This window comes from Oryza sativa, chromosome 4 (genome assembly GCF_034140825.1).
Source record: "Oryza sativa Japonica Group chromosome 4, ASM3414082v1".
Lineage (NCBI taxonomy): Eukaryota > Viridiplantae > Streptophyta > Magnoliopsida > Poales > Poaceae > Oryza > Oryza sativa.
In genome coordinates this window covers 28,378,449-28,396,575 of record NC_089038.1, presented here as the reverse complement: position 1 = coordinate 28,396,575, position 18,127 = coordinate 28,378,449, and the positions used below count along the sequence as shown (strand labels likewise).

General features: G+C 38.7%; 1 protein-coding gene across 1 annotated transcript; it reads left to right on the top strand.

Moving 5' to 3' along the window:
• Positions 1-598: 598 nt before the first annotated feature.
• Positions 599-10,554, top strand: LOC4336634 (anthocyanin regulatory R-S protein). The gene is made up of 9 exons (XM_015779608.3): positions 599-691; positions 1,673-1,849; positions 4,418-4,672; positions 4,925-5,021; positions 5,221-5,235; positions 5,575-5,631; positions 8,749-9,423; positions 9,510-9,884; positions 9,982-10,554. Exons 2-9 carry the CDS (start codon positions 1,713-1,715, stop codon positions 10,048-10,050), a joined length of 1,680 nt encoding a protein of 559 aa, XP_015635094.1. The 5' UTR covers positions 599-691; positions 1,673-1,712; the 3' UTR covers positions 10,051-10,554.
• The last annotated feature ends 7,573 nt before the right edge of the window (positions 10,555-18,127 follow it).

Here is an 18,127-nt window from a genome sequence, read left to right as displayed (position 1 = left end):
ATTTGTTAATTTAAAAAATTAGAACTATTAGAACACGCATAAGGTGTTGTATACAGTCAATAACGCCTCAGTATGATGGGGTGGGGGTGGAAGGATTTTTACACCGTGTGTTGTGTTGTGTACTCGTGGGAAAAAGATTACTTTTTGCATGAATTAACGCACGTACTGTTCTAAAATTTAAAATTATAAAATTAATAATGCTGTAAATCTAAAAATATAAAACTAAAAATAAAAAAAATACTTATTACCCTAATACAACTTTTTGTTAATTACGAATGCATGTGTTACCAACAAGTAATGCGTAGTACGGTAACGAATTCGTAGTGTATATATATGATTCTATCCACCAAAGATTTACAGTAAATTTTAGTGCACATAAGCATATACATGGTGCACTGTCAATATATGATTTTAGTGCATCCCTTCTCTATAGGTGTACATATTCAGGGGTGCATGTAGTGGCTTGTGCATATATGCGTACGCCCTCCTCCGTGTGTGATCGCAAAAGAGAAAAGAAAAAGGAACTATTATATATAAACAGCATATATATAAACTATATATTTCGATTATATATAGCTCCTCCCTCTGGAAGAACGGCGGGTTGCAGAAGAGTGAACTTGGATAGTTGGCAGCTAGAGCAGCCAGCTAGCTAGCTGGAGTCCTTCTTGCATTGGTGGGCAGACTGGAAAGAGTAAGCTAGCGTTAATTTTCCCTTTGTTTTTCTCCGTCTATATGCATGGGTTATCTTAAATTGCAGGTTATTTCTTTAATTTGTCCATTCCAGTACCTTCAGCAGCTTGTTCTTGTTCTTCGTGATCAACAAGAGATCGAACAGCAAGCTAGCATAGCAGTCTACCAGCTAACTTACAGGCTATCTCGCGGTCTCGCCATGTTTTGTAGATCAGCTTTAGTGCAAAACTACAGATTATAAGGTACTTGATTAATTAATTACATGTAGAGCTTACCGCTAGCCTAAGCTAGCTAGCTAGCTATACGAAACAATTAGGGATAACCATATACTACGCTTGATATATATGACTGTAACTTGTGAATTAATTCGTAACCTCCTTCATTCTACGCTTCTTTTGCTTGTACGTACTGACAGTGGCAGAGCCAAAATTTACTGAAGGTTAGAGCTAAACTATATCTCAATTGATGGGTTGTTAGATTTTATCTAAAATTTACATTATGATTTAAAGAGATATAAACTTAATTTTAGAGATAAGACTACTTTAGACCTGCATAAGCCCCTGCGTACATGACAGTATCATCACCATATGTTTGTCATCTTCTTTCCTTATTTTGCACATACATACGCCCATCTCACAAACGAAAAATAATTTGTGAATAAATTTTTATATACGTATTCTTAGCCTAAAAGCAAAGGCTGAAAAATAAACTTCGATATGAAAAATCCTGAAATTAACTCTAAATTTAAGGTTGAAAATTCAAATTTTAATTGATAAGTATATGTATAAACACTTATTTTGGGACAGATGCATTATATACAGGACATTAAACAGCTACTATAAGTTTCTACTTCTAGTGTGGTGATGGCTGTGCCCTAGGCCTGCATTCGCCCCTCCGTACTGATGACAGTGTCATTACCATATGCTTGTCAGCTTTATCTGCTTGTCTGATTCTTTCCTTGATTTTGCGCACACCTATGCAGGAAATTAAACAGCTAGATAGGTTTCTAGACTTGTGTGGTGATGGCATCTGCTCCTCCAGTTCAGGAAGAACCCCTACAGCCAGGGACGAACCACTTCAGGAGCCTGCTTGCTGCTGCTGTGAGGAGCATCAGTTGGAGTTATGCGATCTTTTGGTCCATTTCAACCAGTTGCCCAGGGTAATAATTAGTTCAATACGAATGCAGTTGCTTGGTGATATTGTTCACAAATATAAAAGATTATGGTATTTTAATTTATCCATAAATATAAAAGATTTGTTATCCTGAGACATAATTTTGTACTATTTTATTTCATACCTATCAACTTTTGTACTAATTTGTTCCTCACCTACCATAGTTTATATGTACTCCCTCAATCCCAATTTAATCATTCCCTAAGCAAAAAGCACCAAAACTAAGGACATCAAAATATGCATCATTCTCAAATTAATCATTACAGTTAATTACAGTTAAGGTGTTTCATCGCTTCATGTCCCGTGGATTCCCATGTTTTAAATATTACATGTCATTGCACCAATATAAATTAATCTTGGTTGGTTGCATACAACACATTTAATGATGTGCATTTACTGTTTGCATAAGTTCATTTCATAAAAAACTATTTGCATAAATAAACGAAAAGACACTTGTTAGATGATGATCATTTTGGGAAGACCTCAAAAATTTTAAGCTGGGATGGAAGGAGTACTACTTTATTCTCCCGTATACCACTATGACGTGACATTTTGTTATTTCCTTAATTCTTTACTTAAAAATATTATAATCCCTTATATTTATGAAGGAAGGTAGTAACTAGTTGTAGACCAGTGGCGCAGGTAAGGAGAAAAAAAGTACGGACCATAGACAAGTGCTAGAGTGATTACTCAAGAAGAACAAAGAGAAAAACAACATATTCTCAATTGCATGATATTATTGGAACACAAGAAGGTCAAAATTCGACAGGGCAACAACCACGATTCATTGGCAAAAGCACATAAAAGTACGAATGAAAAAATAATTCAACAAAACAGGAAGCAATGACGAATGTTGATCAATTATTCAATTTGATGCTAAATCGACAAAATTCCCAATGTCCTTGAGCCTTTCCCTTTCCTCTTCTATCAGCTTCTCAGTTATCAAATCTCGAAATAAAAAACGGCAAAGGATCACAAATTCACAATTACAAATGAGAGAAGTGTAGGATCGAATCACAACAACTAAGCCAACCAGAGGGGGGTGAATGATTGGTATACCCAAAAACCGAAAACCGATCGGTCTGACCGGAGTAGACTAGCCAGTCTGACCGAAGCGTAGCCGCCGGTCTGACCAGTGTTGATATTCCGGTCTAACCGCCAAAACTTGTCGCTGCCTCCTGTTGCCGACGCTGGTTTGACCGTCGTGTGCCCACCGGTATGACCGCCGCGATGCCGCCGATCTGACCGCCGTGTTTTTGATTTTACAAGAAGCACCCAACCTTCAACTGAAGTCCGCCTGCCTCCGATGGTCCAATCTACAACCTGCATGCCTTGTCAGCACTTTGCCTCCCTGGCTGGCACTGCCCAACAGGGGACCCTAATCGGTGACTAGGCATGCGCCCCTCCCCTTGCGTGACGCTCCCCCCTCTAGTCCATTACTGTTCCTTCATTTGTTTACTGCTAGCTAAATGGCCAAATGTTCCTTGTAATAAATGGGTGGTGCTAGAGCCTTAACACCCAGAGCCTTGCATGCTAATGTATGGAAGTGGATGCTCATTCTAAAGCAACATAACAACAATACCTTATCATAGGCATCTGTCTTCACAATGGACTCATGAAAGAAATCTGGCAATCCTAGAATTGGTGCTTGTACCAAAGCCAACTTAACGTAATTAAAAGTTTGTTGCAATGATTCAATCCATTTATACTTAACATCTTTTTTGACCAACTCTGTCAAGGGTTTGATGACCACTCCGTAGTTTTTCATGAACTTTATGTAGTAAGCAACCAACCCTTAGAATCCACTTAGTTGTTTGAGGTTGTTGGCACTGACGAATTTTGCACAACCTTGATTTTCTATGGATCTATAGCCACTGCATTGACACCAATTATATGCCTTGTTAAACAGTTTGTACTGCTATAAGATAGCAAAAACTTCCTTTAGGTGTTGCACGTGCTCCTCAAGGTTTTCGCTGTAATTGAATATGTCATCCACAAATAGATAGAAGCACACATTTTCCTATTAGGGTAGTAAAGATAGTATTCATGAGGCCCTGCAAAGTGGTTGAAGCATTAGTCAGGCCAAATGGCTTCACCCTAAATTCATAAAGGCCTTGGCGTCTTTTAAAAGTTGTTTTGTGCTCATCTTGGTTTAACAACCTGATCTGGTGATAACCATACCTGGGATCAAGCTTAGTAAACCATTGTGCACTAGCCAGCTCATCAAGGACTTAATCTATTACCTATATGGGGAAATATCCAATGAAAACCATCAAATAAATAAAAACCGATAAAAACTGGACCTATGAGCTTTCTAAATTCATCTAAAAAAATAGAGACGGATGTAGGCATGAACTATATTAATTGCCACTGAATTTTTAAGTAATTTGTTTTATGAATTTAGAAAACTTTTAATCCGATTTTTACCCTTTTTTCACTTATTTGATTTTATTTACCTGATATTCCCTTACTTACATAATATACGTTCCGTTAGATATTATCTCCCAGTATTTATATACTAAATTATATAATACCTAAAAAATATTACCTGTAGAGTTTTGACTTGGAATGATGGGTTCTACAACGGCGTGGTAAAGACGAGGAAGATATCCAACTCAGCAGACCTCACGGCTGGTCAGCTCGTCGTGCAGAGAAGCGAGCAACTGAGGGAGCTTTACTACTCTCTCCTGTCCGGCGAGTGCGACCACCGGGCGAGGAGGCCCATTGCCGCGCTATCGCCGGAAGATCTCGCAGACACAGAATGGTACTACGTCGTCTGCATGACCTACTCCTTCCAACCCGGCCAAGGGTGAGTATTTCATCTGCTAGCTTGATGCCAATACACACATACGAGATGATCTGTTGATCGATCTGTGCCTATACACATGACTGATCAAACTTGTCGGTTGATCTGCTAGCTTGATAGCAACTCCAATAATAGGAGAAAACAAAAGCTGGGTAAACCAGCCTGGAAATGTCTCTCATGACATCTTAATAACAAGATATACATTGCTGTACTGTAGTGTTGTTATTGATCTGCTGGGGTACATTCTGTCTGCAGGCTGCCAGGCAAAAGCTATGCAAGCAATGCATCTGTTTGGCTGCGCAATGCTCAGTCTGCAGATAGCAAAACATTTCTACGCTCGCTATTAGCTAAGGTACCTATATATTTCCATGCTGTGCTGCTCGATCATGGCATGTCAACCATGATGCCTTCAAACAAAGATAATGTTCATGCATTATATATCCTCCATATAATCATCATATTTAATTATTTACTCCATATATAATGTCATGATCTGACTCGATCGCACGCTCTCCATGCATGCACCAATATAATGTCGTCGAATGCTGCAGAGCGCGTCTATTCAGGTATATATGTAGGTAGAGTTGTACATAGTACTCCCTCCTTCCAAAAGTCTAAGTCATATTTCATTCTTTGGTTTTTTTTAAAAGTCTAAGTTCTATTTGTAGTCACTATGTGCTATATTAATTTTTTTATCGAAACCCAAAAAATCATTTTAGTACTTATTGGTTGCATATTTATTAGTTTTATCACATAGTGAAAGAGTTAACTATACATTAGTCTTAATGAAAAAGAAATAGGATTTAAACTTTTAGAAGGAGGAAGTATTTTAGCTTTCAAATTGATATGTACGTGTACGTCGATCGATATCTCTGACTCCATCTAAATATCTATACATCTTACAGACAATCATCTGCATCCCCTTCACGAGTGGCGTGCTTGAGCTGGGGACCACTGATCCGGTAAGCTCATCGATTGTTCAGCACGAACAACTATGCATGGAGCTATAGCTAGCTCAATCGTCCAGTGATATAGAACAACATAATTCCTCCATCTAAAAAACACTTTTGAGAATGAATCTTAACACATTTTAAAAATATATATAATATATATATCTTAACAAACACTTATCCATATTCATCCTTAGAATTCATCCTTAGAAGGGCATTTTTTCTGGAATGCGTTTACGATATTTTTTCTAGGATAGAGGAAGTATGTATTACTCCATTTGATTATTCATCTTATAAAAAAATTATATAACGATTATTTATTTTTGCTATAACATGTTTAATCATTAAAGAATTTTTAAGTATGATATATACTTTAAGCATATTTACATTAATCTTTTAAATAAGATAAATGATCAAATATTATTTTAAAAATCAACAATATCCTATATATTAATAAACTAAGGTGTATATATGAGAGAATATCACGTGCTCAATATGTTATAGCATGTCCGGGGTTCGTTTTGCTCAACTGGCAAGGAGCGACAAAGCCATTGGGCGGCAGGGTGTGATTCTTCGTACTCACCAAGTCACCATTTCCTAAAATTATAAATATGATATAGTTGCGTCTTTCCTAAATATTATTGATGCTAAGCTTCTTTTTATATCCCACATTCTTTTTATGTTATTACCATCTCACATTTTGAGTCTAGCACAGTAAAGCACTATTCCGTAACACCCGAGATTCCATGGAAAATGCTTCAAATCAGCCGTCCGGGCGGAAGGCAAAAATCGGACGTTCACATCACTTGGGATAGGTGCATACAGTCAGATTTAGGAAAACTATTCATAATGATTGAGAATTCAAACGTTTTTTTTCCTCCAACTATTTATCCAAACTATGAATAAATTATATAATTTGATTCATTATAATTAAATCTTCGGAACAAGATCTCACATCATTGTATTCCGATGACTTTTTTTCTGACTCTTTTTAGTGTTGCACAGTGTTAATGGAATGTTTCAATAAATATTGGTTGATGTTTCACATAGTTATTTGTAATGTTGCACTTGGTGTTTTTCCATGTTCTAGCAAGATCACTGTAATAAGATCTCATATGATTATATTTCTAATGAAAAAATATATATGTGTGTTTTTCATTAGGTGTAAATGGATTTTTCATGTGTGAGAAATAGTGTTTCAACTGGAATTTCACTTTGTAATAAATTTTAAGTTTACTGTTGCAACAAAATGTTGCTCATAGTATTATTTAGATGTTTTAATAGATATTTTCTTATGTTTACTATTTCTTTATGACAGTTGCACATAATAATATACTTGATGAAACATTCAAATAATATGATGTGCAACATTCACAAATAAGTAATGAAACATCATAATATATTTATTGATCCCGTGTACAACGGTAAAACATCATTCGGATAAAAAGCTTAAAATGTGCAACATAATCAAATTATATATGAAACATTTATTTCTAACACGTGAAACATTAAATCTTAATGATTGAAACATATATAATTTTTCAATCAAAATATAACCGTATGAGATCTTGTTGTAAAGGTTTAATTATAAGGAATACAACCATATGATCAAAATGACAATAAGATAAATGGTTTGGAAAATAAATCATCTCAAAGGTTACTAATATATGTTAATCAATACATGCATATAGTATCATCAGGTAGCAGTTATGTGGTCAGCTTGCTGATATAGTACTCTGATAGCGTCCGATATTTTGCGTTGCATCGGACGTCCGAGCGGTAGTCTCTCGGTATGTTACATCATGTTTTAGACTTTCATTATAGCATATGCCTGCCACAACATGGAACAGGTAGGAAAGACAATTTATAATGCAAGTGCATATACAGATATACCCTTATTATCATATTTGTTTTTCACAATTTGTTTATAACTATTTCAATAACATGTAAGAAAGCGCAGCTATTAGGGCTGAAGGGGTCCTGGCCTTTCTCAATGAATGATTTTACAATTTTTAAAAAGGTACTGGAGGTCCATATTTTGTAGTGTAAAATTTGGTACTCTCAGTATTAGGAGGTATGAAAATTTGCACTAGAATTTTTTAGCCTTTTAAGGACTGTAAAATTTCTCTTTTCCAATAGCCCAATAACAACAAACCACCCCCCCCCCTCCCCCGCGTTCTCTCCCTGAAATGTTACAATTAGGTAGGTAGCTAACATAATTTACCTCTCCATTTTAATTTATATTCCTAAAATATTAGCTAATTAATACTTGCAGAAGATAATAGTTTGTTGCTTATTTTGCTAAGATATAGGTTTTTTTCCCGTATTGTTTGCCTGGTAATTTACAGTTTTAGCTCTATGATATTACCACCGCTTATGATGCCTTTCTTTTTCTACTATATGTGATTTTTTAAGTTCATACGATAAATTACCTGTGGGAAATGTTGAAATTTGTGTATATTTGTTACACTGTATTTTTTATGATTGACATCACTTGTCAGGTTGGTCTCCATAATAATTAGATACTTGCTTTACCACTACATGTAAGACAAGAGAACATACCTTTAATGAACAGAATAACATTTTGCAAACTATTGAGCTACAGGAGGGGATTCTAAATTCTCGAGGGGACATCCTCTTGTTATTTGCATGTCATCAAAATGGTTATGAGATTTTTTTAAAAAAAACAACAAGATATATTAATATGTCATAGATCACTCCATAAACATGTAAACTAATTCAATTTCTGTGAGTTGCAAAAAGAACAAATTAAACTATGGCTAGTTAACGTATATTCACTGTTAAATTTGTTTTTCTCATTGCAACATGTAGAAGTTGTATTTAACATTACATGTTTATGAAGTGATTTATCACATATTAATCTATTTTTAAAATTTTTAATTTTTTCTATAACCATTTTAATAATATGAAAATAATGAGAGGATGTCCCCTCGATAGTTTAGAATAGTTTCTCATTTGAGCTACAAGCAAAGGTAGACATATTCCACTAAATGTTATGTTTATGAAAACTAGAGGGTGCAACATTCGAAGATGTAGTTTTTGCTGTTCCACTCAGTATAAGTCAGCTCTTCACAACTAATTATATGTGGAGTGCTATTGAATTCCCAGGTTTTGGAGGACCCAAAGTTGGTAAACCGAATCGTTGCATATTTCCAGGAGCTTCAGTTTCCGATATGCTTAGAGGTACTAATGAGCACTAGCCCTTCTCCGAACGAAACGGAAGATGCCGACATCGTGTCCGAAGGCCTCATCACTCACAACGCCATCGAAGAGGGGCAGATGGTTGTCTCTGATGAGTGCGTGTCCAACGCCAACCGCGATCCAATCACCATGGAGATCGACGAGCTCTACAGCATCTACGAGGACCTGGACCTGGACATGGACCTGGACCTGGACACCGTGCGCTTTCTCGAGGATAATGGCTGGCCTGTGAACCCCAGCTCTTTTCAACTGGTCCCGGCGTCGTCAACGGAGGCGGTGGCGGCGGCGGCGGCGGCTAATGATGTCGACGGTGTTGCGAATTCTCAAGTGTCGTGCTTCATGGCTTGGAAGAGCGCGAAGTCAAACGAGATGGCTGTGCCGGTCGTCACCGGTATAGAGTCACAGAAGTTGCTGAAGAAAGTTGTGGACTGTGGTGCACGGATGAGCACTGGTCGTGGTAGTAGAGCAGCGCTAACTCAAGAGAGTGGCATCAAGAACCATGTCATATCAGAGAGAAGGCGCCGAGAGAAGCTCAATGAGATGTTCCTGATTCTGAAGTCAATAGTCCCCTCCATCCACAAGGTTAATTAATTAATCTAGTGTTCCAACGGTTCTATATTATACTGAAAGTTATATGAATTATTCATCGAGATGATTTGTCACTACAGGTGGACAAAGCATCCATCCTTGAAGAAACGATTGCCTACCTCAAAGTGTTGGAGAAAAGGGTGAAAGAGTTGGAGTCCAGCAGCGAGCCATCACATCAGCGCGCAACCGAAACAGGACAGCAAAGGCGCTGTGAGATCACCGGGAAGGAGCTGGTCTCTGAGATCGGTGTCAGCGGCGGCGGCGATGCAGGGAGAGAACACCACCACGTGAATGTCACCGTCACGGACAAGGTGGTTCTCCTGGAGGTGCAGTGCCGATGGAAGGAGTTGGTGATGACACGAGTGTTCGACGCGATCAAGAGCCTCTGTCTTGACGTTCTCTCCGTGCAGGCGTCGGCACCGGATGGTCTTCTTGGACTGAAGATACAAGCTAAGGTAAGGTCTATCGCGCCGTAGAATTGCAGTACTGAACGATGCTTATATGTTTTTTTGCCGTATGGAGTTATGGTGATCTGTTCGTATGTTGTTGCAGTTTGCTTGTTCTGGTTCAGTGGCACCTGGGATGATCAGCGAAGCTCTCCAGAAAGCTATCGGTGGCTAGCGTCGAGAGCGGCACACGTACGTTAGATGAATTTGAAATGCAAGAAGCAGAAGCAGAAGTGCAGAACTACAATACGATCCTCGTGAAATTTTATTTATTATATGCTCGCTGGTCCAGAAAAATATTTGTTTCGGAAGATAGCTTCAATCACATCCTCATGTTCATGCATACTACTCCCTCCGTATTTTAATGTATGACGCCGTTGACTTTTCGACCAACGTTTGACCATTCGTTTTATTCAAATTTTTTATACAAATATAAAAATATTTATGTCATGCTTAAAGAACATTTGACGATAAATCAAGTTACAGTAAAATAAATAATAATTACATAAATTTTTTGAATAAGACGAAGGGTCAAATGTTGGAAAAAAGTCAACGGTGTTATACATTAAAATATGAAGGTGTTAGTTCTTAGTATACTGTACGGTGTTGATGAGGTACCGTACGTATGATATCTGTATCGCTTTCATTTGGATCAGGATATTGTGCAGTGGTTGTTATATATTAGAACTGCAACTTAAGCAGTTATATATGTGCATCTTGATCTAGAATAAAATAAAGGCTAGGGTACATAGCGGTATTATAACAAAAATACTGTAACAGAGATTTACTATTATATTGGTACTGTAGCACTCACTCTAACTGTTGGATAAAAAACAGATAGCCTAAACTTATGTGCAGTTGCTATTAGACAGTTACAATAGCAAACTGCATTTGATTTTAATCCTTTTCATTACCACTATGTGGTCTAACTGTATTGAAGACGTATATAATGGCATGGTTAAAATTTTACATAATCTATATATAAACCGTCCACACGCACCTGTACACCCGGGGCAGCGCACTGCAGTGCACACGTCCCTCGGCCATCGCGTTTGTGGCCGCGCGCTCACGCAGCCGTGCTTGACGACGGCTTGACGCGCTCGCAGTCGTTGGCACACGTACGTCTCTACTACTTATATAATAAAAAATAAAAATAAGAGATGATGGTCCATCGTCCGTAAAAAAACCGTGGGAAAAAAACCGTGCAAAAAAAACTATGTCCGATAAAAAAACGGACGGAAAAAAAAATCCGCGGACGAAAAAAACCGTGTAAAAAAAAACAAAGTCCGATCAAACGGGCGAAAAAAGGGGAAAAAAACAGGAAAAAAAGAAAAAAATAAGTCCGATCCAAAAAAGTAGGGGCGAAATAAAGAAAAAAAAGAAACTAATCTGACTCGGTCTACACGGTAAAAAAGGGCGAAAAAAGGAAAAAAAATTAAACGAATCCGACTCTGTCGACGCGGTAAAGAAAAGGGCAAAAAGAAAAAAAGTATATGTCCGATTCCAAAGAAAATCGAATCCTATTATATGTGACACGGCGTGGTAAAAAAAAACAAATCGAATCCGATTCCATCGACGCGGTAAAAAACAAGCGTAAAATTTTTTTCTGTCCGATTCCAAAAAAAAAAAGTTGCGAAAAAAGTTTTCCGTTTCTCTTTCTCTATCTCTATCTCTATGTCTACTACTTAAAAATTAAAAAGTGTTTCCGTCGTCCATCCGCAAAAAAAAGCGTAAAAAAGAAATCGGCGAAAAAAATCGAATCTGATTATATGTGACGTGGTAAAAAAAATTAAAGATGTTTCTGACATCCGTAGTAATGAAAAAATGGCGAAAAAAAGAAAAAAAAGGAAAGTCCGATTCAATATCTATATATACCTAATTAAGAAAATTTGTATGGCTTATGGGTTATAGAAATGCCATCGCACGTGCGATCGATCCCGCTTTAATACCCCTCCGATGGCAAAAGATAAAAAAAGAAAGGAAAGAAAAAAAATGAGAGACCGCATCAAATTTGGACCTAAATTCTAAAGAAAACACTACTACAAGAATACTAGATAAGATTCAAGAACACTAAGAAAACGCCGACGCCGGAAGGGGAGGGTGTCGCCGTCGCTTCTGAACCGCCACCGCCGTCGCAGGGATGTCGGTATGTCGGGCCGCTGCCACATTGTTTTGAGAGAGAGGGGAGGAGGGGAAATGATTTTAGGGTTAGGGTTTGGGCTGTTGAACTTTTATATAAGTCGGAATGACCGTCTATCAGATCGGACGGCTCTGGCTTCTCCCGCGTCAGGCCGAACGCCATTTCCAGGCCGCCCACACGGAATAAGTTCACTTTAGGTCGCTTAAGTTGTTCCTCCCCGATTCTATTCCTAGGCCGCCCACGCTATTGGGCCGCCTTATTGACCATGTGTACCCTCCGTACGGAACAAGTTCACTTTATGTCACTTCAGCTGAACTTTTTTATTTCATTATAAATATATTTTCTTAAAGAGCTCATAACATGTAAAACTAAACCTTAATCATATAATATTTTTATATTTGTTATAATTTTAATTACCCGTCGCAACGCACGGGTATTTTTTCTATGTCAAAAAAAGACCACGACATATAAGTGAGAGATATATACCCCACACACACCCACAGGCTCATGTTTAACTGAACTGACAACAGATTTTCAATTACAGGTCTAATTGTTTTATTTAGGTGATTAAATTTGTTTTCATTTATATAATTAGTTTGCTCTATTTAAGCTTTTTGAAAATTGCTAAAATTTGAGAATAACTTTCCTACTTCGTATTATATTATTTTTAGCTAATGGAATTAATGGAAAATTAATTATATATTTTTATCTTTTTGATTGACCAAAGGTCACTGCAATTTTATTTCATTATTATTATTATTATTATTATTATTATTATTATTATTATTATTATTATTATTATTATTATTATTATTATTATTATTATTATTATTATTATTATTATTATTATTATTATTCCTTTATATTTTTTTCCCACCAGTATACATGATTAAAACTACCTTTACTCGTTGCAACGCATGGACATCATTGCTAGTAGAGAAAAAAATTGAAAATATACAATTTTTTTACCGAAATTGCAAGAATATACTAAATAGGGGAAGATTTGCGAAAATATACCGTCGTCGCACTTTGATTAAGCGAGAGCGCGATATCGCATCATGGATTAGCGAAGGCGCCAACGCTATTGCTAATTGAAACCGCGGGAGCGCTAATGCATCAGTCTCGCATTCCAAAAGCTCGAGAACGACTCGGTCTCGCACGATCGTAGAGCAATTTCGCGGCCGTCTGACGCGAACCCAGACCGGCAGGGCCCCAAGCAGTCTCTTTGACAGCGCGAGAGCGCGTCCCACCTGCTAATGGAATGCATGAGCCATACACGTACTGGCATATGTCCATCTATATGTGTGTTCAGCCATATATACATGCATGCTTGGCTAATGTATATGCGTATACATGCATGAGCCAACAAGAAGATGATCTTTGAGGGCTATATATATGTGTATGCATATTCGTATATACGGCATGTTCACTTGTGGCCTGCATGGACACGATTCAGCGGCCGTATTCACTAACGATATGCACGTATTCGCCGGTATAGCCGGTATCGATTTTTGATTGAGCGATAACAAAGCGCTCTCTCGCTTTGCTAGAGCGATACCGCGTGTCGGTCTCGTGCATTGGGACAGCGAGACCGATATCTTTGCGTGTGCGAGACCGGCGGTCCACTCGTGCCCGGTCGTTTCGCCAATGTGGGTCCCACGACGTGCTCGGTCTCGCGCGTTGGGATTACGAGACCGATTTCGCTCTCGCGCTTGCACACCACGATACCGACGCAACAACGGGTCGGTTCCTTCATGTGGCGGTCTCGTTGTTTCTACAAGTGACACCGCCAGCTCAAATGCACCCTCACGAGTTGATAGTGGCGGTATCGCATTTGTTGTCGCGAAACTCGGTATCGCTCTTTCAAGCCACGATACTGATAGTATATTTGTGCAAATCATTCTTCATCCGGTATATTTTTACAAAACAAATCCACAAACAGTATATTTTTGTAAATCCGGCTAGTTGTGTGTGGTTTTGCCTGGTTGGCTCCGTCGCCGCCGGTTGTCCCGCTTGCGGCGCGGAGAGGAGACACGGGGTGGTTCATCCGTTTATTTGTTGGTTTCCTCCAGCGCAGAAGCTGGAGGGTGTGACCGTGACCGATCCCCGATCACCGATTCCCCGACCCTTCGTTGGTTGACTACCGCAGTGGATTGCTATCAGTTTTTTTTTTTAGCCACATCCGTGTCAGCGATAAATTGAAGCCTCTCTGATCAGTGGCGATAAATGGCGACGACATTGACATGCTTCTGTGTAACTCTGTCAGATCACGGCAGTGTCTAGTTCCCTTCCAACTTTCAAAAATTCCGTCATATCTACATACATACGTAGAGTATTAAATGTGGACAAAAAAAAACCAATTATACAGTTTGTATGTGAATTACGAGACAAATCTTTTAAACCTAATTACATCATGATTTGACAATATGGTGCTACAGCAAACATTTGTTAATGATGAATTAATTAGACTTAATAGATTCGTCTTGTAGTTTACAGGCAAAATCTATAATTTGTTTTGTTAGCAAAATTGGTTATATAGCATCGAAAGTTCACGTTTTTGGTTTTATAGCACCGAATACTACCGGTTCACTTTAGTAGCACTCAAAGTTCACCATGTTTCCATTTTTAACACTTCCGTCAATTCTCGATTGTTTTCCGTCCGTCTTGATCCAGCCACACACACGATATGACGTTTCTACCCCTCACAAGTACAAGTATAATGCATGTCAATGAGGGGTAGAAATATCATATCATGTGTGTGGCTGGATCAATAACGATCAAGACATACGGAAAAATTGACGGAAGTGCTAAAAATAGGAACAGGGTGAACTTTGGATGCTATTAAAGTGAACCGGTAACTTTCGGTGCTATAAAACCAAAAACGTGAACTTTCGATGCTATATAACCAATTTTGCTTTTGTTTTGTTATTAGTCTACGTTTAATACTTTAAATATGTATCCGTATATGTCAAAAAAAATTAGGTAAACAACTAAACACTTCGTTGGCCTGCAGTAGAGTAGAGTCGTAGACCATACTATATGTGTCGACCATTGGGCCTTGGCACGGGGTGGCACTGTCGCTAGTGTCTTCGCCAAGCTAGTTTCGCAGGAGGACCGCAACGCTAGCTATACTAATGGTCCAACGAAATACTTTATGTGCTATGTATGTACTACCATGTTGATGTTAATATAAACCTTTCGCTCCAACGATCCACCGTGCTATAGTATTTATTTTTTTTTAATTCGGTTAAAAACAGTCAGAAGGTCGTTGATGATAATATTTATTTAAACAACTGGTTAATTATTACCCGTGCACTATTATGGAACAACAAAATAGATCAAGTAAACATATAATTTATTTTCCTATCTTTTTTATTTTTTTTTGAAAATTATATTAGCTATACATAAGATTGGTTGAGTGGTTCTGGCCTTTTTTTCAGCTTGTCATTAGGGGTGGGCGTTCGCTTTATTCGGGGTTCCCAGTTCGGTTTGTACGGTTTTGTGGATGTTCGTTTTTTGAAAAATACCAACCGATTTCATCAGAAAATTTTTTTAAAAAATGAGCCCAGATAAATCGAATAACTTCGGTACTGTCAGGGTTACGGATAAGGCATACCCTCTATCATATGACTTATGGAATATACCGATAAGGTATACATTCACGTATACGGGTTGTTTCCGTATACGCTTTAGGAATTTATCTCAAGTTATGGAAAATATATCTATAAGTTTAGGAATTTCCGAAGTCCTACTCGGAAAGGGTAAAATCTCTAGTATATCGTGTCGGTTTACATATCTCCAAGTTTTACTTGGGGGTTAAGGTATTCCACGGTATAAAAGGGACCCCTAGGGAGAGGCAAAGGGCATCGCATCTCATCACCAACACACTCACCAAAGTTTACGAAGCCAGAGTCCACGGGAACCAACTCGCCGGGAGATCTCGTCGAATCCCTCGACTACGATCTCATCGGTATCACTTGTTTCAGTTACTCTCTTTGTAATCTGTTCTCATCATCATCAATCACATATAAACTGGACTAGGGTTATTACTTGATAAGGGGCCTGAACCAGTATAATTCTTGTCTTTTGTCTGTTTTGATGTCGTACTACGTAGACCCCTGCTCCAACGTACCTTAATACTCTATTCATCCAGTCCGCGAGTATCACTCGTTGACAAGTACGGTGTCGGTTTCTACCGATCAAGCCAACCAAGCGCTCTGTCTCTACCCATGGAGGTGCAGTCGTACTAGTGGTCTGGTTGGGCCATTGTTTGCTCAGACCCCACAAGAACATTATGTACACAATGGGCCTATGAGGGCTTATGCATCCTTCAAATGGAGCAACATTTCCCAGAACTCACGACGGGACGGGATATAGTGCGCGCTCCAGCCGCTGAGGACGACTACTTCGGTTTTATTGGGAGTTCGGTTCATGCGTGATAAAACTGATCTCTAAACCGAGGACCGAAGCAGCGCAAAGTAAAAATTGAGCCTTCTCCCGAAAACTGGAGAAACCACTAGTTCGGCTCGATTCGATTCGGTGTTCGGTCCACGGTTTATTTCTGCCCACCCCTACTTGTTATTCAGTTTTGTTACAGGAGAGGAGAAGTATATGCCATGCAAGCTATGGAGGTAGGAAAGGCGAACGGATGAAACTCCTCTTTTATAGTAGCTGATAAGTAATAAGTGTTGGAGTAGAGATCCCCATCAATTACCCCATCCGCTAAAGAAAGCCACCAAGGATACAAGGGACCATATTGGTGGTTTATTGAAGACCATTGGATTTCTGCATATCAAATACGATGGCCTAAAGTCGAGTCCTCAAAGGATCGAAAACTCTTCAATAATACACTTGAGGGATAAAGCGCGCGAAGCTCTCAAGTAATTCGAAGAGCATACAATTGCCAAAGGAAATTCAAGCTAAAACTTAGACAACGCTCTTCACGAAGGAAAGAATAATCCCAATATTCCTAGAAGATGCTCAGGGACCACTAGCCATGGAACCGGGAATCCTAGTGCTTAGCTTGGCCCATGGGCCTAAACCCTAGTCGAAATACATTTCTAACGCTCATTGACTTGTGTATTGCACACAAGTTCAATTATCTCTCGAACGAGATTGAGTGAATAGTAACATAGAGAGAACATTGCTGCATCACAAAGTGGTCTGCTGTGGCTGCAACTAGGTATTTGTTGCCCATATCTATATTGTTTTGGGAGGTTATGAGTAAAGATGAATCATCCATTTAAGTTTTGGGTATAGAGATAATAATACCCACTTTACCCATATTCATAAGGTACTAGAAAAGAAACGCAACAAAGCAGCGTAATAGGCCAACCATTAGGAAATATCAATGGTCCAGCCTGTATAATGTTTTAATGGGCAAGTTTTATAAATGTTTTTTAAACAAGTTATATAAACGGAGAAGATGTGTTTTCATTAGCATCCAGGATCAATTCCTTCTCGGCTCTTCTCTTGCTTGACCCGATCATCACTGTTGGCATCACTATCCACTTCTATTTCCCCACCCCTATCCTCTCCCTTGACATCATCCGCTGCCTCTCCCAGTCCCAGGTCCTTCTTCTCCATAGGAAAAGAAGCTTGAGTCATCATTATCGCTAGTTTAAATAGGATGGTTGTTTTGGCTCTGCACCATAGCTATTCTTCTAGCCCAACCGGCAAAAACTCAAGAAAATAATTAGCCCTTTTCCACGATTAAATCAACGATTGTCGACTTAAATAGAAAAGATTTATACTTGACGCTCACCCAGATATCACTCCTCCACTGGAACATTGGATTTCCAGAAGGGCTGTAATATGATCTTGGGATGTCAATTTCTATTCCTATTAGTTGATTTCTAATGAAGGAGGGCGGCGGCAGCAGGGGGACCGGTGAGATGACGCAGACGAAGGAGGAGGCAAAAGGTGGAGGAGGAAGCAAGAAACCGGGTCAGATCAAGGTAGGAGATGTGGTTGTCTCGGTAAATTCAGAAGTCAAGAAAGGAAAGAATTATGTTTCTGAGTTTGATGATGATGAAGATGATTTGTTGGAATTCGATAAGGAGCCGCGGGTGATTAGCGACAAGAAAGGGGATGATCAAAAGGGTGGTGCACG